This window comes from Excalfactoria chinensis, chromosome 4 (genome assembly GCF_039878825.1).
Source record: "Excalfactoria chinensis isolate bCotChi1 chromosome 4, bCotChi1.hap2, whole genome shotgun sequence".
Taxonomy (NCBI): domain Eukaryota; kingdom Metazoa; phylum Chordata; class Aves; order Galliformes; family Phasianidae; genus Excalfactoria; species Excalfactoria chinensis.
In genome coordinates, this window is record NC_092828.1 from 85,377,774 (window position 1) to 85,400,699 (window position 22,926).

General features: G+C 48.8%; 1 protein-coding gene and 1 long non-coding RNA gene across 3 annotated transcripts in view; both read left to right on the top strand.

Moving 5' to 3' along the window:
• The window catches only part of PCDH19 (protocadherin 19), a 52,580-nt gene extending 33,651 nt beyond the window's left edge, over positions 1-18,929 (top strand). The window contains exon 5 of the mRNA XM_072335399.1: positions 14,203-18,929. Coding sequence (XP_072191500.1) covers positions 14,203-14,765 — 563 coding nt within the window. The 3' untranslated portion in view covers positions 14,766-18,929. The remainder of the gene's footprint in view (positions 1-14,202) is intronic.
• A 668-nt stretch (positions 18,930-19,597) lies between these two features.
• On the top strand, positions 19,598-22,216 carry LOC140252081 (uncharacterized). 2 transcript variants are annotated; one of them, XR_011903532.1, is made up of 3 exons: positions 19,598-19,702; positions 20,943-20,993; positions 21,210-22,216. It is a non-coding gene; the product is annotated as an uncharacterized lncRNA (long non-coding RNA). The 2 variants fall into 2 exon arrangements; XR_011903531.1 differs by lacking the exon at positions 19,598-19,702 and adding an exon at positions 19,739-19,783.
• Positions 22,217-22,926: the final 710 nt, after the last annotated feature.

A 22,926-nucleotide genomic window follows, 5' to 3' on the forward strand; every position in this document is an offset into this window, starting at 1 on the left:
AGGGAGGCATAGCACAGGGTTTGTATGCAGGTTGTTTTACTAAATGATCTACGCAATAATGTATAAGTCAAAACTCGGTAATAATTGGCACCAAACAGCCAAGAGAACTTGCAGCTTTTATCCGTCTTAAGGGAAGTGCTGCCACTCAAAGCTCTTCAGTGCTATATTTTATTTCTTATACAGCATAGATGAATGTAAGTGGGGAGATATTTTTTAAATAGGTCACAGAATTATTAAAAAGTTTTGCAGCTTTTCTTTGCTGCAGATGTGCAGTGTGCTGGGAACGGAGCCTGGCCAAGCCCTGGCTGGTGCTGCATTGCCTTCACTTTTGTATCTGCGTCTACAACAGAAGTCCTTTGTAGCAAATATATTGTTAATATATAAGAGCCACAATGTATGTAATCACAGTGAGCATAATGTGGCCCCATTTTTGCTGACTATCCGTAATAGTGATGATAAACATCCCCGCTCCCTGCATCAGTTCTGTTAGTGTTTCTATTTTTTTATTTTTTTTTCAGCAGAAGTCTTTATTTTTGTTCCATTTTCCTTATTTTCACCCTCTTTCAAGTGTGGAGAATCACTGGCTTTGTAACCAGCTTCATTAGCTGCTTGCACATTGTGTTTCATTACCGGTGCCCGCGGATGGCTCCGAGTGACAGTGCACAGCAGCAGGCGACCGACTGCCACCGCTGTGTCACTTCACATTTGGGCAGAGACGGTCGTGCTGGGGGTGTGGAGGTGAAGTCAGGTCAGGGCGGGTTGAGCCCCAGCGCTTGGGTTGTCAATAGGAGAGAACTGGAGTGCGTGGAAAGGCTGGCTGTAGTGAAGGCAGGGCTTTATCCTGGAGGAATCCTGGGGTTAAAATGGGTCCCTGTAGGAAAAGGAGAAAATTGAACCAAAAAAAAAAAAAAAAAAAAGATAAAAAAAAAGAAAAAACGTCTGAATTGAAGCGATAGGAAATGAAAATTGCTGAGATATACTGTCATGTGGGTAGTGGTGCTACCAACCTTGTGCTGCAGTAATTACCTCTATGCATGCAATTTGTGCTCGGCTACGAATGATTTCCCACATCATCCGGTGCCCAGGCTATATTCAATCAGTCCCAGCTGGAGAAAACTATCTTGGATCATTTTGTGAGATTTCACCACAGATGCTACCTTGCATCTTACGGAAGCACTTGGGAACTGGAAGCCACAAAACGTCCCTGGCACCCGCGTGTGGGTGTGGGGATGTCTCAGGAGGCTGCCTGCAGCCAGGAGGGCTCTGCTGGATGGAGGCAACTCCTTCAGCAGGGTGCTGGGGGGGGGTCACAGCAAGCAACCCCGGCCCATCCAAGGGAGGGGGCCTTGCTCTGCTGAGTGCGTGATGGAGAGAGTAGGTATTACCACATTAAAGTGGTAGATGAAGGAGGGTAAGGAACATCGGTTGGAGTTTTTGTGAGAAGCCTAAGGGAGTAGGTGTCCGCACTGACTGCAGACCAAAATAGGTCTGGCACTTGGTTCCTCTGGCTGCTTTAGAAATGTCACCTTCATTAAAGATGTACAGACTTCTCTAAAGATTCATGAGTCCTACTGCAAATCGTACTTGTTGGCTGTGGCACGTAGAAGGTCTGTGCTTTGTATATTAAGGCGTCCACTTAAATGTCTTAAAAACCTGTCCTTTTCCTCTGATTTGTGCTGCCTGGCTCTCCAAGGCATGCCGTCCTGGTTCTGCATTTGGTACAGCTCGGAGAGATGCTACAAGGGGCATCAACAGTTTGGGAATTAGGCTGGGAATCTGAAGCCAAACCATACAGAGCAGTAAATCGGGAAAGGTCGGAGCCAGAAGTGTTATTGGAAGCAGTGGGTACATTAGTGGAATATATAAATAGCTCTGGGGAGCGTGTGGCACACCCAGATGGGCTGCTAGGTATATTTATGCTGCACTTCCATTTGTTTCCTGTTTTTCACTGCGAGTTTACCAGCTATTTCTGCTGCTGACATTGCTTTTCAGCAGCGTGTTTCAGAGGCCATGTCTTCCTGATGCCCTGTCTGCCCGTCCTTGGCATCCTGCTGCAGCCACCCGGGCAGTGCAGGGCTGCAGCTGCCCTGTGACACTCGCCGCTTCATTTCCATGCTCTGCATCTGTTCTGACATGCAGTGCTTCTGCAGCTGCTCTCTGATGAGGTTTGGTCCCTCGGATGCATTGATTTACAGACCTTTCCTCTGCAATACAGCTTCTCTTGATGACAGTCCATGAAGCACATGATAACTCAGCAGCCTAAATTATTCAAGGAGATTGAATGTGTTTGGCTTGTTCCAAACTTTTGTTTCCTTTCAGGGCTGTCAGTAGAACAGGTAATTGTGATGCTTGTATCAAACTCATTCAAGTGCCAGGGAGACACAAACAGCTCGAGTACAACCCATGTTTTACCTCACTCATCGCTTATTTCCTCCTCGAGCTGTTCTTTTCCCGTGCACTTTTGTGCCTTATAAAAGTGTTTATCTTACATTTACAGTGTTGTCCTCCTAGGAAATCATTTTGTGGTGGAAATGTCCCCGTAAAATTCAAAGAAAACTCTGCATCTGTTCCACTCTTCAGCCACGTGTCCTTCTGTGGAAGTGCATTCACTCACGCACACATCACTCATGCAAATATTTAGATGAAGTAGTCATCACGGTAGGATCCAGGAACCTCACGTTAATGAAGATGTGTAATTAAAATGAACAATTCCACCTGCAATTCCCTAATCACCTGACCTCTGCCTCGTCAGCCTTCCTCCTTTGTTGCTTGGTAGATATGCTCAATTAATGCACTCTAAGCTCCACACAGAAGTGCTTTCCAAAGCCCACTGAGCTCCGGCAGTCACAAGAAGAGGAGGTGCTTTGCCTGTGCAGAAATGTCCCCTTGCTTTCTGGGGCCCTTCTGCATCTGCAGTGGCCACAGAAACTTCTGGGGAGAGCTGCAGGCATGGATTTCTGCTCTCCAAACACATGCATTTGGTTCCTATTTCGACTGGAGCTTTAGGAGCTGACTCAAAGCCTGCTAAATCCAGTGGGATGCTTTAAGCTGCTGCTGGTGGGCTCGAATTAGGACCCGAGAGAGACAGCAGCCTCAGGGAGATGCTCTGAGACATTGCTCATTGCTTGAGACTTTGGTCATCTCAGCCCTCATCCAAAGAGGGTGCAGGGAGGGGGGTGGTGTTTGCTGCTCTCTAATTTAGCAAATACGGCACACCCACTGCTGGAGGGTGGAGGTTCGCCTCAGAAAATTCTAGCTGCAAATGTGACGCGTGATTTTAGGAATTAGAATAATTACCCCCCAGAACAGGCTCCCAAGGGATGCGATATATTCTGTATCACTTAGAGTCTTTAAATCACATTTGCATGTTTTTCCTAAAAGCGTGCCTCGTCACTCAAAGTGAAGGGCTGTGCTTGAGACGGGCTCTGTGACAAAGCTGCCATCCCAGAGCAGGGCACGCAGTTCCCATGATCCATGTGGATCCAGTTGTGTGCGTTCACAGAGGAGTGGGTTTTGCCACGTCCTCCAGGTCAGCTCATGGAGTTGCAACGTGCAGGGCTGAGCAAGAAACCGCACCGGGGCTGACTCAGGAGCGAGCTCCCCCAGCCAAGATCTGCCTTCCCTTTCCAAACACATGCTGACAGCTGAGCAATCCTGGCTGTATCAGGATTTCCAGGACCTTCCCTCCCACCACTCCCTAAATGATGAGAGTGTTTTTTTAAGACTTCATTTCCCGGACTTGCTCTTTTATCTCTCCAAGCAGCAAGTAAATGAGCGGCCCTTTAGTTTTTAGTTACTGCTTCTGCACTGTTGACAGCGACTTCTTTCTTTTTCATGCTCCTGCCTGCAGGATTTCGGGAGATAATTCATTTGGACCTGGTGCTTTGTCAACTTTCAGCAGGTGTAATTGCCTAATGATCAGTGCTGATGCTGTTGTTAAGCCTGTTAAAACTTTGTCCTGCTGAACAGCCAGACTGCGGCTGTCTCAACGCTTTGTGCCTGCTGTGTCAGCTGGGGCTTGCTTTGATGCTCTCTCCCTGTCCCCAGCTTGGATTGCTTCTTTCCACCCCACCTCAGAGGGGATGTGGCAGAATGCTAAGCTGTCTGGGGGAAATGGGCCTAAAAGTACAAAGAACTGTTGAAGAGCCCCATGGAGAACCAGGTGCTCCCCCAGGAGAAATCGCTGCCTCTGTGCCCAAGCTGATGGAGTGGGGATGGGGCTGTCACCCACCCTCAGGCATGAAGGAGCTTTTAGGGGAAGGCTAGCACTAGTGCTTTGCTGTTGCTTGGTGACCTCAGTGCCACTTCTGCTCTTCTCTCTCTCGGGTGCCTTTTCTGCCTTTGTTATCTCCTTTAAAGCTCTAATTGGCCACCGTCACTTCTTTGCTATACATCTGAGGTGCCCAACTGGCTGCTGCCATCTCCTGAAGCTCCCATTGCTCATCCCCGCTTCTTCCAAGGCTTCTCCTTACTTAATGGCACATGGTGAGCGTTAGTGCATTACCATCCCTTTTCCAAGAACAGTCTCCATCCACTCTTCTCTCGTCCCCCAGTGCCTCATCCAATTTAATTAATTATACTTAGTGTATTACGCATCCTGTCAAAGTTTTTCCTTTCCGAGGTTTAATGGTTTTTTAATTCTAATGCATGCTGCATGTGTAAGTGTTTTAGAAACGAGCAAAGCACGCAGTGGCAGCGAGGCAGCATTACATCTGCATGCTGCAGACAGCGAGCAGACATGAGGGTGGGTCCCGGTAGGGAAGCTTCAGCAGAATGACTACAGGACCACAGCGTGCCTGCAGCTCACTCCTGTCGTGCTCGGAGGCAAGAGCAGCCCCATTCCCACTGTGGAGGGACACACAGGGATCAGATCCACCTGACTACAGCTCTGTGCCGGCACCGGGCTGTCAGAGCGGCCGCAGCCCCGTGGTGAGCTCAGCGGTGAGGAGCTGGACTCCTTGCCTTTCACTCGCTCTGTCTGAACGCACCCAATTACCGCCGTCATTTCAGCCTTGCTTTGTTCTTTTGCAGGAGGATGTGGTGGGGACTACACTAATCAGGGAGCGACAGTTCGGGCTTGTACCTATCGTTCTTTATTTCCCAGTGACAGTTAAAAGATTTGGTCAGTGAAGTGGCTCAGTGGGAGTGACTTTGCGGGGCCTTACACTTACCAGCTTTTGGTATTTCCAGATAAAACCTGCTCAGACTAAGAGGGTTGTGATGTTTTTTTTTCTACCTGTCAGTATTGAAAATCACTTTGGTTTTGAAACTTCATCTGGGCTGTGTGTCACATCATCACCAGGAATAGCAGTGCTGCGGTGCGGTTCAGCTGACAGCCCTATGAGCTGGGACCAGGAGTGGATGCAATCCGACCTGCCCTTGTGGCAGCACAGCTCCTGGGAGCAGGGAATGTTGTGAGATCAGTTCTCGTGAGGATGCACGGGCAGAACAGGAGCCAGAAGCCCACCCTGTTTCTGGATTGCCTAGTGCTGCCCAGCCCCACTCAGCCTGGAGCACTAAAGGTTTGCCAGTGTGCTTAAGAGATGTGGGTGCAGGCAGAGGGGAGCATTCCAAGAGCAGAACAGGGCCAGCTCAACCTCAGCCCACCTCATCACCTTTAGTCGTCCCAGCCACCTGTTGGTGGGAGAGGGGGAGCTCAGCAGGGAGGATGTTTATTCTCTTCCTATTCCTGAAGTCAGGAAAGAAAGGAGGAAGCATTAAAATATGTATGTGTTTCCATCATCAGAGCAGTGCTGGGACATGTGTGTGCAGCACAAGGCTCTTCCATGAGACCATCCCCACCATGGAGCCAGCTGCTTTCCTTGGAATACATACGCAGGTGATGAAAATACCATTATTTTCCATTTCTGCAGTTCAGCCGCCTCCCCAGTTCACAGCACAAGGCAAACCAGAAGGTTTGTTTTCACTATCACCCACACAGATGTGGGGCTGATGGAGCAGGAGCCCACCTGCGTTGCTAGAAATTGAACTTGGTTGTGGCTTGCAGGCAGTGTAATTTCCCTAGACTTCTGAAGAGGTTTTGGATTTGGCTGTTGACCTTACAGTAGTTTTAGATGTATATTTGCGGGTGCTGCTGGATGCTGGACAATTTAGAGTTGCTTTTGTAGAACTGCCCTCCCAGTTCCCATTGGTCACCGTTGGTGCATCCACAAACCTTGTCCAGCATCCTATCATAGGCTGTCCCTGTACACAGACAAAGGATCCAGCAGCATGGAAAAGCCTGGTTGGAAAAAAAAATCAAAGAGTTAAACACCGGGGAGGGGATAATGCTGCGCTCCAGCGTGGAAGAGCAAGAGGTCAAAGTCATGATGAGAAAGTGGCCAGGAACCAACACTTTGGGCTTAAAGCAAAATAAATTCCCTTACTTGCTCAACAGTGGGGAACGCCCCATCGTGCTGGGAAGCCTTCCAGCTCCCCTCCGCTCCTTAGAGCTGCGTACTTTTACAAAGTACAAAGAGCTTCTCATAATGTTTTGCCTTGTGGGTACGTATATGATTAATTCCATGCAAGCGTTACTGGTGCAATAACAATACTGGAGGTCCTGAAACTGCAAAAGGAAACACATTTGGCTCATACTTCATACACAATCACTTACACTTAAGCTATTGATAGTTGATTGGGATCTGTAGACTGCTGGGCTGGTGCCACTGGGTTTCTGAGTGCATTCAACGGCTGGAACAGACAGCGAGGCTGTAGGTTTTGGCAAGCTGTAGGTCTCATTAGTCAGGCTGACTGTATCTGACACGAGAGATTCCCATCCACCAAGATGAAGCTCACTTCCCTAGGCTTTGGCTGACGTCCCAACAATATTTACATGAAGGACAACAGAGGATCAGTGTTAGATTAAGGCTGTGAGTTTCCAGTAGGCAGACAGTTAAATATTCTATTGAAATCCTCTTTTGATTATTTAGATAATAATGAAGTTTATGCGTGTCCTTGAGAAATCTGGGGAAAGGCAGTTGTTTTATGCTAAGCATGCAAAGATGTGTTTAATCTTGATAATGGGAGTAAATTATGTATCAGGGTTTATAACTCAGCTCCTTCATTTCTCGCTTGCTCCGTGGAAAGAGCAGAAGCCTCTGAAGGAAGTGAGACGTGTGCGGATGGAGGGAGCAGGCGTGTGGGGTGTGGGGTGGGACATGGGTGTCCCCAAGGCCGATGAAGCCGTGCTGATGTGCGCTGGCCCCACTCTGCAGCAGGTAGAGGTGGCTGGACGTTGCTTCCTGTCACCCCCCAGCTGTAATTCCTGGTTGGCTGGATTTTCATCAGGATCTTCAAGTAGCGATTTTCTGAACGACACCTAATTTTGAATGGGATGCTGTAGTCATTTGATTCATTGTTGCCATTTAAATTTGGATGCCTGGCTGGTATTGCATTACCCCAACATGGTCTGTTTGAATTTGGCTGCTTCAGATTTGACAATAGCAGAGAAAAGTAACCTTTGGATTAATTTGCTTTAGCAACTAAAGTCCCATTAAATGGAAGGCAGCTGGTGTCAAAGGCATAAATGGAGACAAAGTTTTGCTCCCAATTGTAGGAAATGTGTTTAAACAGACTAGAAATGTTTCCATCTCTGCAGGGTATAATATACTCAAATGGTTGCATTAACATGAAAAAAATATAAGAAAGAGAGTATTTAGGACAATCCCTCTGTATCCAGTGTTAATGAAATTGAATTCCAGTAATGAAGTCAAAGGGTTGTATTCTTCAGTCGGTGCACGCAGTACAGTAACTTCCATTAGCATTAATGGGAGTTGTGCATATGAATTACAGAGCCATAATGGTTAGAGATGGAAAAGGTCTGTCGGATGCTGGAGTGCTTCCCTCTCTGAGGACCGGATCCTGCTCGCTCCGGTCTCTCATGCAGCCTGTTGGTTCAATGAGGACGTTAATGAGCCCTGCAGTGAGTGCCCCAGCTGAGGTGCAGGTAGCAGAGTTTCAGAGGTAAAATCCTACTGCTCTGGGGCCACCACAAACTCTGTGGATCACTCGAGTCTCTGGAAAATGATTAATTGGAGTTTAAATGGTGAATTTTGCTGATCCTCTGAATGGGAATGAATTTTCCTGGCTAGAGGGGGCAATCCAGCACTGACTTGCGTCCTGGCTCACACCTTGAAGGCTCAGCTCTGCACAGTGTACCCAGAACACAGCTCCTTCTGTAGCACTTACTCATAGCATTGCACGCATCCAGAAGGCTCCATCCAGCCCAGGAGGTGGTCTGGGAAGAAAACATCCGCTTATTGGAGCTGCATCCACCTGCAGTATGAGGGAGGGCATTCTGTTGCATCCCATTTGGCCATTACGGAGATGCTGCTTATGAGTCCCATTCCAGTGTGGGTCCTCATCGGTTGCACAATGAATTAAACTAATTCCTATCCCTTGTTTCATTAAGATAATTCTGCATGGCATTAGCTTTGTCCGAGCACCGCTGACCTCCAGTGCTTGGGTAGACAATCCAGGATTAAAAATGGAACATTTTTTAGCTCACGTAAATCCCAAATAATAGCAAAAGACAGGAAAAGAAAGGCTCCTTGTTGCAGTAAAGAGCATTTGTCACTGTCCATATTTATTAGTATCCTCTGAGCACTGGACAAGAGAAGCCACAACAGGATTACATTTGTGCATAGACTGGAGGCTTCTGATTAAGCAGGGTGAAGAAGGCTTCATAAAAGCCCATAGGTCAAAAATATAATACGCTATTCCCCACCTCTTGTTTCGTGATATTATGCTATTACAGGAGATAAGGGAGAGGTGCGGAGACTTAATTTACAAGCGAATGATGAACCCTGGCTGGGGACCGCTTGCATTTTGCTCCAGCTTATTAGCGGCAGGGCCAGGGCACACCGGCTGTCCTCACATGGCCATGCTGGGCAGAGCGGCTGCAAAATTTGGGTTTTCTTGCAGTTTGCAGCTTCCCAAGAGGCAGCGAGCTGTGTGCAGGGCTTGCACGGCGCCTAGCAGAGGAAAGAAGGTGCTGGAGTTGAAAAGAAACCCCAAAGTAACTGGGTGATGGGTGTTAAATAATGCAGTTGCGCATTGTCCGTGAAAGATGGCTAACCATGAGTAAACATCAGCAGCAATGTTTGATCCCTTCATGTTTACTATTTATTCATATTTATTATTCATAAATTCCGTCACAAATGTTAGGCCTGCACCCCAGTGAGACATTTGCATTTTATTTTAAGTTGTTTTTTGTGTTGTGTTTTTTTTTTTTCCCTAGTTTTGTGCACTGAGATTTAATGATTTGCTTTTCCACAGAGTTCCCGTGCTCGCTCTCCCTGGCTCTTTCTCTTCTTGTTTCAGGAAGAGATTTCTAACATGGAAAAGTGATATTTGAATAGATTCCCCTAAGGCAATCAATTTACTTTTAATTTGTCTGGAACTAAGCTTTTCTTTGTTGCAATGAGAAAAGATTGAAACTGCTGTAAAATTTATTAGCTTCCAGGAAGATTTTGAAATGAATTTTTTAATGATCGTGCTGTTTGCTGTACCCAGGAGCAGTGTCACCGTGATTACAGTACAACCGTACGGCTGCACCACAACGTGGAGATGGATCCATGTGCATCCATGGCAGGGTGCTGCTGGTCACGGCCAGGGCAGCCCATGGGCACCGCTCCCATCTCCTCACACCTGATTTTGGGTTTGGGTTTTGCATTTGGGGCCACACTATCCATGCGGTGCTCCCCTTCATCCTCCCCACCCCGAGCCCAGTGCAGTACAGGCAGGTCCTACTTCTGTCATCCGCTCTTTCTTACTTTTCATTTTCAAGCGACTCCTCCACAGCTTTTCCTTGCTCTCCATGTAATAGTACAAATGAGCTCCACTTACTCACCCCTGCAAACCTGCTCTGACATGGATTGGATTGAACTGAGCGTCTGTTTGAAAATGGAAACTCCAGGGACTATTGTCATCGCCCAAATTGCACCTTAGATTGTATAACAGCACATGTCATCTGGCCATTTATCAGGAATATTACATTCCCAGGCACTTGCACCTCGGTGCGATTTAACTTTGTCTCTTTGGCCGGCGCTGAGATTCCTCTGCAGATAATTCAATTGCTCTGAGAGTTGAATGGGCTCCTTTCAAACCGGTTTCATGTTGTGCTGCTGCAGAACCGAGTTCAGGTACTGGAGACTTTGAATGGGAGACTGAAAGCACTTGCAGGTGCAGGATGTCCATTAACCCTTCCTTTGAACTGCAGAGGGCCCCGTGCTGGGAGGAGTTGGAGGCTGTGCTGCTCCATGTGCAGCACTGTCCCTCTGTCCCCGAGTCCCCTGGGCTGTACGGAGGTGAGTCCGTGGGGGTCAGCACTGCTCTGCTCCTTATGCATCCCCTGCCCAGTTCTGACCCACCTGCAGCACCGGGCTGGCTGCAGCACATCATTCCAATCTCTGCTGCTCCCCTGAGGTGCAGGCTGAGGAGGTTTGAAATCCGGAGCTCAACGTGGGTTTTGCTGTACTTGTCAAGGAGCGTATTAATTCCAGAGGTGGCTGTTGGTTTTATTTTATTTCATATTTGCTGTGTGAGAGCTTATGTTTAGCAATGACACATTTTCTTCTGCCAAGGATAACTGCTCACCTTCTGGCAAGGCGTCTGTCAGGATGTTTTGCACCTGGGGAATCAATTTAAAAGCACCGCACCCCGGAGCTGCTGTGACCTGAGCTTGTGGGTTTGAGCTGGATGAAGGCAAGAGGTGCTGAGAGATGGGAGCTGCCCTGCCCTGCTGCTGGGGGACCTGCTGCTCCCACAGAGCAGACACACCGATGGCAATTGGGCATGGTGTTCAACATCTCTCCCGATAGCCCTTGCACAGTGCAGGTATCCGACTGGCCTCCCAGCGTGCCTGTGGTGTGCTCAGCTACTTAGAAAGCCCAACCCCGCTCAGGACACCCTCAAGCAAACAGTGCCCCAGCCCTAAGCTGCCCATTGTTTGCTCCTGCTGGGTCCTGCGGGCAATATTGCTCAGCCCTGTGCCATCCCTGTGTCTGGCGGATGTGGGAAGCTGCCAGGTCTGGCTGCCTTCCACTTGTCATGTGGTACGTGATGTGGGGGTTACTACCTGGGCTTTGCTTCTTGCATTAAAACATTTTTTAGTGCAGACAATAACAGTCCTATTGACTAGGGCAGGTCTAGAGCTGTAAAAGAATTTCCTGTCATCCTATTTCCGATTGTTAAAGAAGAAAAAGACAGAATAGTGCAATAAAGAACCCGTGAATGTGAATGGCTGTCCTGGGTGCTGTTACGGCTGGGTGAGTCAGACCTGGCTGCAAAGGGCAGCGAGGAGCTGTGCCCGGAGGCTTTGTGCCTGCAGTGCCTGGGGCAGCAGCTCTTGTTCTCTGGTGCTTGGCTGAAGATGGATGCTGCAGTTCAGCCGCCTCTGAGCTTTGATAGCAAAGGAGTCGCGTGGTTCTTATGTGCATCAACAGGGCATGCTTATGGTGTTAAAGTGGTATTTTATGTGATCTATGTGGTTAACAAGGAAATAGGGTGGTTAGGTGAAGATCCTCATTCTGCCAAAGAGAAGGAGCTGCTGCTCAGTGCCCTGCCCTGGTGCCTGGGGTCTGCTGCCAGCTGAGGGCTCACACTTGTGCTATCCCTGGGAGCAGGACAACTTCTGGGTCCAGGATGTGGACTCAACGGAAGAGAGCTGAGACACAGTAGGGACAGGAGCAGGGAGAATGAATGTGGAGCTGCTTATTGTTTTCAGTTCTGTGTGTAGGTGGTGACTTGTGTCCCTCCACCTGCCACCATGGCAACTTTCATAGTAGTGTGCATTCCCTCTATAAAATTAGAGGTTGAAATGGTGTAACCCAATGCGATGCTTTTCATCCCTTCTCCTGCCTGTACTCTAGATGTCGCTTGCAGCCATGTGTGCTGGTGTCCAAGCAGATGGGCATTGCACCAGCAGGCTTTAGTAAAACCGCTCCGAAAGCTCAGGTCTTTTTGTTGCATTTGAGGAATATCTACTTGAGCTACAGTAATCATAGAATGGTTAAGGTTGGAATAGACCACTAAGACCATCTAGTCCAACCATCAACCCATCACCACTGTGCCACCCCAGGGACTAACTGGTGAAGCCCTTGCTTTGTTTTTAACTTCACTGCATAACAGCTTGCAGTATGTGGCTCAGGGCAAACCAAACCCACTTGGGGTGGTGGTGAAAGGGGTTCACTCCACCTGGTCCTGTGCTGGAGCAGGCAGCCCCAGTGCACCCAGGTCTGGTGCTTTGTAGAGGGGTTTGACATGGTGTGTGCTGCAGCACCGCACACAAGGTCACACAGCACAGTAAATCACATCTCTGGGATGGGAACCCAAGATATTTCTGTACCCCCTCCAGCCACTACCAAGTCCTTTGCTATCACAGCCAGACTACACAACTTTGTGTGCCTCTAGCACCCTTTTGAAGTTAAGCTGTGGATAAATAGGCAGACAGCAACATTTTCTGGGCAATTTTTCTCCTTTTTTATTTTGCTCAAGTACTTGAAAGCAACAGAATCAAACTGTAAGAGCATCAGCTTTCAGATCTTAGTGCAGGTTGTTCTGCATGTAAGGCTCAGAGCACCTTTCTCTAAAGCTGCTGTAAAGGAGGCTGCCGAAACCCAGACCTCCTACATAGCCACCCCGCACCGTGCCTTGCGCCACTGGGTAGCTGCTCTGATGGTGAGAAAGGGCTAATATTTTACCCACAGCTTTCCAATTAATTGTCATCTTCTCCTTTAAAATAAATAAATAAATAAATAAGCCCCCCCCCCCCCTTTTTTTTTTTGAAGCCTGCCTTTTACTCGTTTATTCTCTGTAAGTGTTAAGCTGCTCATATTTTGGTGCATTGTGTTATGTGCTGAGAATTTTTATCAGCCGCCCTAGTGCTAGAATGTGGTGGAAATACCAATGTGTCTGAGGAGCTGAGGTTATGCACACAGATGTACAAAGCATCAAAATGAACTGTTTCAGACAGACAGGAAGCAGACCAAGGCTGAGTCTGCACCTTCGCAGGGCTTGATCTATCACACCGACACCGACTGGGTGCGTTCTTGTGTTGTTAATAGCATTAATTCTTCAACACTGCTTTGCTGCTTTACGGGTATATAGATGATGGCAGGAAGGAGCTGCATCTTTGCCTGTGAAATGAGGGCTATCTGCAATTACAAGTTCTTATCGAGTGAAAGGGAAGCTAAAGTCGTAAGCCGAGATTGAAAAGCAGCCAGGAGTCCGCAGTGTTTGGTGGCAGCCACGGTCTGGTGCTCAGCAAAGGCTCGGGAAGTCGAGACTCCTGGATTTGATTGCCAGTGTTGCACTTGGTTGAGCCCGTCTGCTTCTCTAGGTCTCGATTTGTCCATATGCAGTGGGGACAACACCTCCCAGGGCAGCAGGGATGGGACAGTGCTTTGGGAACAGCAGTGGGGTACTGCGGGGCACCTCCTGCTGCTGAGAGCTGCACATGGCCACACTTGGAGCAGGGCAGGAGAGGTCCTTGGAAAGTGTGAAATACTGTTCCATATTTCAGCCCTGTAAAGTAGGGTTGGGACAGCCCTAAGTTGAGAGAACATTTCTTTATTACTCTCATATGAATAAAGACCCAGTGCCGGAATGACATATTTAATCTTCAGTGGAGTGGGCAGTCTTGGAGATTTATAAAGGCTGTGTTGTGTGGGAGTCCAGTGGAGTTAAGCAAAAAGTTGAAACACACAAACATAGGAGAAAGCAAGCACTCTGTTGTCTCTGCCTGCTTCCCCCTCCAGGCCAACCTTAAATGTCACAACAGACCGTGCTCTGAGCATGGTGGGCTTTAGCATTGGCTGCTGAAAGTAGGACCTGCTGACGGCGTGCAGCCGGACACGTGGCACAACCCCATCCTCATTTAACTGCTGCTGTAACTCGCTTCCCCCAGGTCTCAGGTCTGGCAGCAGCAGCAGATCATAGAACAGCTTAGGTTGGAGGGGACCTTCGAGATCATCTTGTTCCAACCCCCCTGCCACAAGCAGAGTCGCCAGCCACTAAAGATGACACACAACCTGTTGGAAATTGAGCTCTAGTCTTTAGAGCAGTGGGAAAATGGCAGTAAAAATCCCCCTTCCCCATGCCGCTGTAAAGCTGATGGCAGTTTGCTGCGGTGTTGGGGCAGGAGGGGTTGGGCAGCGCTCGCCCTCTTCAAACGGCCTTGTATTTATTTTCTCCATGCAGATCAGAGCGAAGGATTTCATTGCAGGGAAGAATGCCGCATCCTGGGCCACTCGGACCGGTGCTGGATGCCCCGCAGCGCCGTCCCCAGCCGCGCCAAGTCCCCTGAGCACGGCAGGAACGTCATCGCCCTGTCCATAGAAGCGACGGCGGTGGATGCGGAGCCTTATGCAGACTGTAGCGCCAAAAGGACCTTCGCCACTTTCGGCAAGGAAGGCGGCGAGCCGCCGGCCGAGGAGCGGCCCGGCAACCCCAAAGGCAAAAGAACGGTGGAGCCGGCCGCCGGCAGCCCCAAGGTGAGCGGTGCTGTGCGCGAGGCAGGCAATGGCTGCGAGGCCGCCAGCCCCGTCACCTCGCCCCTGCACCTGAAGGGCCCCGCGGCCTACGGTGGCCTGCCCTGCCCCACCAGCCGGCCCCCGGCGAACACTGGCCCTGCACGGCCCGCGGAGGCTGAGCCCAGGGGGGCGGACAGCGAGGGCGGCCTGCAGGAGGGCAACCCGCTGCTGCAGGACCGCAGGGAGAAGGACTCGCCGGCGGGCAGGAGACTGAGGGACATCGTCCTCTGAGCAGCGTCCGGCCGCAGAAGGGGCCCGGTGGGTTGTTTTTATTGCTTACCAATGGTTCACAGATCGCTGTATTTAAAAGCTTTCCCTAAATGTGTTGTTTATAAATGAAACTGTTGTTAATGTGACAATCCCACTTGTTTCAGCAGGCGGCAGGGGTGTTCTGTGGGCAAATAGCACGTTTTCCTTTTGCCGAGAGGCAGCCAGGCGTCGTGCCTCTTGGATTTATATACTTTTGTACCTCAAAACCAACATAAATCTCAGTAATGCTCAAGAATTGAATTCCAAATTCCCGACACAGACACTTTTTTGTAGGCAAAGCAATGGCCATTTCTTGTGCACGACTCTCAAATTACGTCTGAGTGAGTTTTAATATTCACCCCACGCAAGGTCGTTTTCTGTCTGAAGATGTTGCTGTTTTGCTGTAGACACCCCTGCATTTACGAATCCTTTTGCTGTCACATGCTTATCTGTACTATTATTGTATTTGATATTGCAAATTACTGTCCGTCTAGTGATGGCAAAAGGCTTTCAAGTTTAAAACGAACAATGACCACCATCTTACCGAACCCTTGGGGAGTTCCAGACCGATCAGGACAAGTGCTATTTTCAGTCCCCGGCATCCTCTGCAGCCTCCGCCTGCTCTCAGGGCAGGGCGTTATAAGAAGGGCATCCTGGGGAAAATTCTGCCTGAATTGCAACCGCCATATGCACTGTGCCGAAGTTTTTCCCTTTATCCATTTCCGTAACGTAACTTCAAGGCAATGCATGGAAAGGTTTTCTTTTCCAGAAGTTTCTATGTTTTCTTTCAGTTCCTGGATTTAGACTTGCCCTGTCTCGAGTCATTTCAAAGTCAAAGTGATGGAATTATTTAGGAGATCTAAATTACCTTCTCAATTAGACACACACTTCCCAGTCAGCGTTTCCCAGCCATGATTATGCTAAGTGTGTGTGTGTATGTATGTCATCATGGCATGGATTTTAGACTGTTCCGATTTCTTTTTATCCCCGCATCATGAATAAGCATGGAGTGAGCAACAGCGATGTTAATTTAGGGGCAGACAGGTGATATGTAACAACACTACTAATTCAATTAATGTGCCTTCTTAATGGAGAAAAAATTAAAGCGATTCATTATTTTTTCTCGTAATTAAGGATTTTTTTTTTCTTTTTGTGTGGGTACAAATTTACTCATATAAAATTGATTTAAAAATTGAGCTACTTTAATAGCCATTTTGTAGAGGGGAGAGACAGAGTTTCCCAGCTCTCTGCTCTCTTGCAGTGATAATTCCTCAGTGAGGTATGAGTACGGTAGGATTTCAGTTAGCATAGCATTCTTATTAACCCTTCACTTGACGGATTTTCCTACCCTAAATAATGTTTCATAGAATTTAAAATCGATTTTGGGAGGGAAAATATATAGCTCTTGCCAATGTTTGCTGTACCAGCAAGTTGAAATTAGCGGTTTCTAGAGAAATAGTCTTTCTAGGTATACATTTCATGATAAAATATTTGTTACTTTGATTTATTTAAATTAAAAACGTCGACAGGAAAACAAGCTCCAGTCATTATTGTCCTCAACATAAAATAAGCTCGAGTAATTTGTTTCTTCAGGGAGAACTGACGCTGCCTGAAGTTGTAGCCATTTGGAGACAGGTCGGCAGTCAGTGTATTCCCCCATGCCACTTGCTAGGGCCAGGAGTTTGGAAGGAGCCAACCAACAAAGGTCCTATAACACAATTTGTGATGCTTCCCTCCGGTGTTATTACTACCTCATTCAGATCAAATCCTGTGCATTAATGTAATGTCATGTACCCCTCCTAAACGTGAACCAGGGATTTTCCTCTCTCTTCTGGAGTTTGAGCTTTTTGTTAAGGGATGTTATTTCTGTTCCTGCGTTGTTTCCTGCCTGCGTGCTGTACTGCTGTCATTTGTTTTTTGTTGTTTTTGTTTCTTTCCAAATGTGTGTATCTTTATAAAACAAGCAACAGAAGAAACGGGCTGGCTTGGGGCTGTTAAAGCAACTGGATTTTCTGTAAACGTTAGGCTGGGTTTATTCTGACATTACCTGTTTTTGTCAGCTCTGCTGGGCTTTCTTTGGGGAAAATCCATGTATTATTTTGCCTAGCGAAAGCGCCTGCTCGATACGCGTCTGTCTCCCCCCGCAGAAACCATCCCACACCTTTGGACATTGTTCCCCCATCACAGACAGACCCCGCAACCTCCATCTGGGAGCAGGATGGGACCGGTGCCCTCGGCCTCATCACAGCCACAGGGATGGGAGCATGGCCCCTCTCTGCCCCAGGCACCCATCGCCCCCACCGCCTGCCTCCAGCACCCAAAAAGTGCTGGCTGTTAATTTGTGCTGAGCCTTGCCCTCTGCCTGCGGATCTGCCACCACCAGCCCGGCGATTTTGGATGAAAAATAGATGCTAACTGAAAAGGAAGAAAGGGAAAAAAAAAAAAAAAACACCGACTCAGAAACATTTCTCTAATTTACCCAGAGGAAACATTCCTTGCCACTCTGAATAAAAGCACAGCTGAGAAGGGATGCGAAATAATTCTGTATTAAAAGGGGGCATTCAAGAGGTCAGTAAGCCCTTATGCCTCCAAGAAAATCGTTTAAACAACAGTTTTGCCTGGGCTGACCCATGCTACAGCTGGGGACGCCGAGCGAGGGGCCCCTCCCTGCCACGTCCTTTGCTGTGTGGGACGAGGGCCTCTGTTCCACCTCCCCTCTCTCCGTTGGATGTTGGGTGCTTCTGTCACCATCTCTCCCTGTCACTTGAGATGAGTTCAGGGCTCCTGGGCAAATCACAGTGCCTCTTAGTTTTTTAATAGTTGCGTCAAAACCGGCCATGCAAAAACATAAAAGCTGCAGGGCAGGTGATTTTAGGTGGAAGGGGGGCGGGAGGAGGGGGTGGGCTCCAGACCCAATTAATGCTTCTTTGATAACTTAAACCTGTCCTCAGATTTGGTTTAGGAAAGCACACTTGGATCTGTCGATTTCCTTCAGGCAACCTTGCTCTGCTCCCCTGGAGAAACAGGGCAGCAGCAGCTGTGCCTGCTTCTGTACCGAGCATGATGAGGACCTGGTCTGGAGCAGCCCATGTGATGTCCCTGTGTGCCACCCTCTGCCGGCCCGAGTGTCCCTTCACCATGAGGGCATCCGGCCGTGCGGATGGGCAGCGGGGACTGGGGGACTTTGGTGGCTGAGAAAACCTTCCCTGAGTGCTTGGCGCGTCGTTCCCTGTTTGTTGTGAAGCTGGAGGTGCCCTGTGGATCACACCTCATGCCGATGTGAATTCCTTTTGGTTTTCTTTGGTTTCCGGTTTGTCGGTTTTGGTTTCTTGTTTGTCTTTTTTTTTTCCGAATAGGAAGCGAGTTCCTTTTGTAAAGAACACACTGTCTGATGAATATGTTGAAATTATTCTTGGGGGAAAAAAAAATATATAGTAATTATGAACAGAAACACATTTGTCTGTCGTTGGGGAGAATGGATGATCCTGTTGCTACTGCTGCTTTCGCAGCTATAGGTGATCCTTTACCCCCATCCGGGAGCTGTGGTTACCTTGGGGAGAAGCCCACTTCAAGCACTGCTGGGATGGATCCTCTATCGGCATCAGCTGATGTTCAGCTGATCTACGCTGGGATATAATCTTTAAACACAAAGAGCTGACCTAATGCAAACTGCTTTTCAGCAACCATTGCCTCCTCCTCGCACGATTCCAACGTGGCAGGTTTGAGCTGCAGGCGGCGCGTGGAGCAGCAGGAGGAGCAGCACGGCACCGCGTGGCGGTGGGACTCAGTGCGCTACGGCTCGGCGCGGTGCCTCCGTTGCTGATTATACGAAGAATAAATCGTTGTATATGCTGATATGTATGTTATGTACATTTTCACAGTGATTGAATCATTGTAAAGAACAAAATGGGGAAAAAAAGAAAAAGAAAAAAAAAATTCACCATTCTGTCTATTTTATGAAGATGATAAAGCAGCTTTATTAAATTATTACGATTCTGTTTCAAAATGGTGTACCTGCCACATGGGTTTTTTTCATCGGATGAGAACTTTGTTTTCCACCTAAATGTGACTTTCTTTTTCTCTGCTTTGAGCATCTAATGCATTTTAGTATTAAAGCAATTATTGAATAAAATGGAAAGTAAGTGTTTGGTTACGAATGTGCCTAAGTGGGTTTGCTTTGATGGTGCTGGGTTCGCAGAAGCCAGAAGGAGCTCAGACACCCATATAGTCTCAGTGGTGCCATCACAGCCCCTTCCCCATGCATCTCTCCCAGTTCTGTTTGGCTTTGGTGTCCACAGGCTGTCCTGGACCCCAGGAGGGGTTGTCCCCAAGTCTCTGGTGCCTGGGGCAGGCAGGCCTTGAGTCCCACACAGCTCCTGTTGTGGCAGAGCAGTCGGGGGCACGAATCAATAGGAAAACCACCAACAACCCACACTGTTGTTTTGTTTTTTTTTATCACTGAGGCACACTAGAGAGAAGAAGAGCTTATTTCCCTGTATTTTCAGGAGGGCACTTTGGAGGCCCTGGGGAAATGGTGAGGAGCATCCGCTTGCTCTGAATTAATGGTCTATTAATAGAGCGCTCTTCCAGCAGCGTCGGAGCGCTCTGCGGGTAGCTGGGGTGAGTGCCCTCTTCTGCTCACTTAATGGCTTGGCCAAGGAGACACAGAGGTGGCAGTGGGATGGGAGGAAGAGCCCTGCTGGGTAGTGGGGCTGCTCCATGCACAGGTGGGAACCTGGAACGTGTTAAACCACAGTACAACAAATAGGTGAAAGGCAGGTGTGTCTGCCCAGCTTTGGTTTGGAAGAGATAGGGAGCTTACAGCTTGCACAGCTGCAGCCACCACCAAATCCTGCCTGCAGAACATGGAGCTGGCTGCACCTCATCAACGAGCCTCCTGGCAGCTGGGAGAGAAGGTGGTAAGCTGATAAAAGCAGGCTGTGCAAGGGGTGTCTGTGGCTTCAAACCTTGCTTTCTCTGGGCTGTTGCAGGAGGTGGAGGTAGGCTTCTGCAATGGGATGTGGCACCCTAGCATCGCTGTGGCTGGGCTGACTTTGCAGATAGGAGCCAACGCTCCCGGGTGTACAGCACTGGGGAGCTGCCCTCGAGCAGTGACAAAGGCTGGGGATGCTCCCTCACCGCACTCCTTGCTCGCTGGCACAACCCACAGGGCCCTGTGGGCACCGGGTGCAGCTGTGATTTAATCAGCCCCTGATGGAGGGCAGCTCGCTGCACTGGCTGCCACGCTGCTGCTTGCGGCGTGCTTTGGGCTCTGAGATGTCAGCACGGTGACATGTCCCCACCGTGCTCCCTGGCCAGCTGTCCCTCTCCTCTGTTCCCACTGGCACACCTCTGAGAGCTGCAGCATCTCTTCTGCTGATACAGCAGCCGACAGTGCCTGTGCTCGAGTTTGTATAAATAACAGTGCCAGGAAAGGGCTGAGGTAGACGGTGGGAGGGAAGGGGTGATTTAGAGCCCTCTGCAGAGGGGGAAACAAAGAGATTATTTTAAACAGCGGCACTGGTCTGTGGGAGCGTGTCCCCCACGGGTGCTGTGCACCCTGCAGGGAGCAGAGCTGCAGGGATTTGGCCACAGGGACTGGGAGATGGAATAAATCAGTGCACAGAGCTGGCGGCCCTCGTGGCCGAGGTTCAGAGCTGGTTCACAGACACAGATCTCATTTCTGTTTCTTCTAGACATTATTTTATATTTGATGTTCAACTGGAATATCTAAGGAGAGCCAAATTGGATTAACAAGCAATGAATTATCATACACTTTGACTATTAAGCCCACAAAGACAAGAACAAATAAATTGGAGGGATCAAAGCTCTGAAAGCGCAGAGCAAGAATATATGTATTTGTTTGAAGCATGGCTCTACAAACATGGGGCATTGCAGGAAGCATGGGCGACTGTGCAGCTGTGCCCACTGCAGCAGGATGTGGATGGGGAGCTGGCTGTCCTTCCTTGGCCACCCCCCATCCCTGTGGCTCCATGGGTTGGATCCCAGCCCTGTGCAGGCAGGGTGATGTTGCTCACCCTGGGCTGAAATCAAAGTGTAACTTCTATCGGCCCCAGGGACCCTCCCATTTGTTTAACTTGCATCTGTTTCTTTTCTTTTTTTTTTTTTTTTCTTGGTTTGTTTTGTTGTCCTTTGAAGATGATGCAACCTGTGGTCCCTTAAGAGCAGCTGGAGAACAAACATCAGCAGGTGCACAATTACAGAGCTCACCTGCCAGCAGCTCCCTGCCTGCTCACAGGTGGTGGGGACAGGAAAGGTGGCTCCGTGGGGACAAGTGTTGGGCATTAGGGCACACGTCACAGTGCTGGCAGGGTGTGGGCAGCATCTCTGGGTAGCTGTGTGTGTGCAGCTGTGCTGCAGTGTTGTGGAAAACCCTGATTTCTTTCTTTTTTTTTCCCCCCCAAGAAAAAGAAGTAGTTAGCTCCACAAGTAATGCGTCCTATCCGTTTCCATGGAAACTACAAGAGATGCAAAGGACACAATGACACTATTTGATAGAGCGAATTCTCAGTCACAAAATGGGTACTTCTCAACATAGTCACCACCATGAGCTGTATGTTTTCACCAGCAGTGAACAAGAGCCTGGATGCTGCACTTATAAAAACCTGCACCAGCAGAGGTGACTGTTCTTTCACAGCTGCTGTGATGGTTTTGTTACTAGGAAAATGTTGCCCGGGAAGACCGAATTTCACTGTGCTGACGTCCACTGTTGGGTCTCCATAAACACTCAGTAAGCATCAATGAATGTCAGTGGGCACCGTTTCTTCTGCGTGGAGGAATTCAGTTCCACACATTTGCTTCATCCACACTTCCGTGTCTGACCCCGCTTTGTCACACTGTCCCTCTGCTGCCATCTGTCACACGGCAGCAAAATGGAATGAGGTAGTGTTGGGAAGGTTCAACTTCTGCTTCTGTACCACAAACAGCCACCTCTGATGTTGCAGGTCAGTGTGATAAAACAGGTGGCTGTTGTTTCCAGAGCGGCCCTCATCGTCTCTACATGTCTGCTGAATGTGAGCAGGGCTTAACAGGGTGAATGAAGGAGGCTGGGGCAGTGGGCATGGACCTCTGGGAGAGAAGCACAGTGCCATGGTTTCCCCTTTCCATCCCAAACCCCTGCCTTTCCCTGCCGTGGCTGCTCTCCCACTGCACCAGCTGATGCTGTAATGCCAGTGCACTTCTCCAGCTCCCACCTATGCCATGCTGTGCAAATACAGTGCGGTTGCCCTAGAAGTGCAGTGCTGAAGGCTATCTGTCAGCAAGGAGACTGCCCTGTCTGGGGGCTGGAGGCCGAGTTCTGGGGCAGAAGGTGGCAGAGAGATCCCCTGGCATTGCTCTGAGCAACACACAGAAGCCCTCTGCTGCTCTGCTCCCTCGGTGCCCATGCAGAGAGCAGACAGAGGCGGAGTTGTTTTGACTGGAAAAGGAAAAAATGAGCAAACAAAATTCTCCAGGTTTCTTTCTATCTTTTTTCTTTCTTTTTTTTTTTTTTTTTTTCCACTTTCCAGATAAGGAAAGATTTTTTATTTTATTTTATATATATATTTTTTTGTTAAGTCTCCTCTCTGCCTGTTCTGCAAAAGCTCAAAGGCTGTTCTTTATCTATTTGATTCTCTGTAAAATTGATCTTATTCTCTTTGGAGGAGTTAGATTTAAATCACAGGATGAAATCTGGGCCTCAGTGAATCAATATCAAATCTCCTATCAACAACAGCCCGGGGTGGGGATTTTGGCCATGGAGCTTTGGCTCCCAGTGGGGCTGTCACCTGTTGATGGAGGGCATCCTGGCCTCGACCCCTCCTGGCTGTGTTTGGCACTGAGGCAGGGCTGACATCTGCTCTCAGCCCCAGCTGAAGGTCTTTGGTACAGCTGTGGATGACCTCCCCAAGGCTTATCTTGCTCAGGAGCTCTCTCTGTTGTGTTTGTGGCTCCTGACAGGTCTGGGGGCAGTGGGCTCTACCCATCCTCACCATCCCTCCACCTGGTCCCTGGAGGAAGGCAGCACAGCAAAGCTGTGTCTTTATCGGAGGATACCGGTAGCATTCAGCTGCTTTTGAAGTCTCCGAAGAGATCTGAGATATTTCTTGATCTGCTCTTAAATAAGTCATTGCGACCGCTGTTA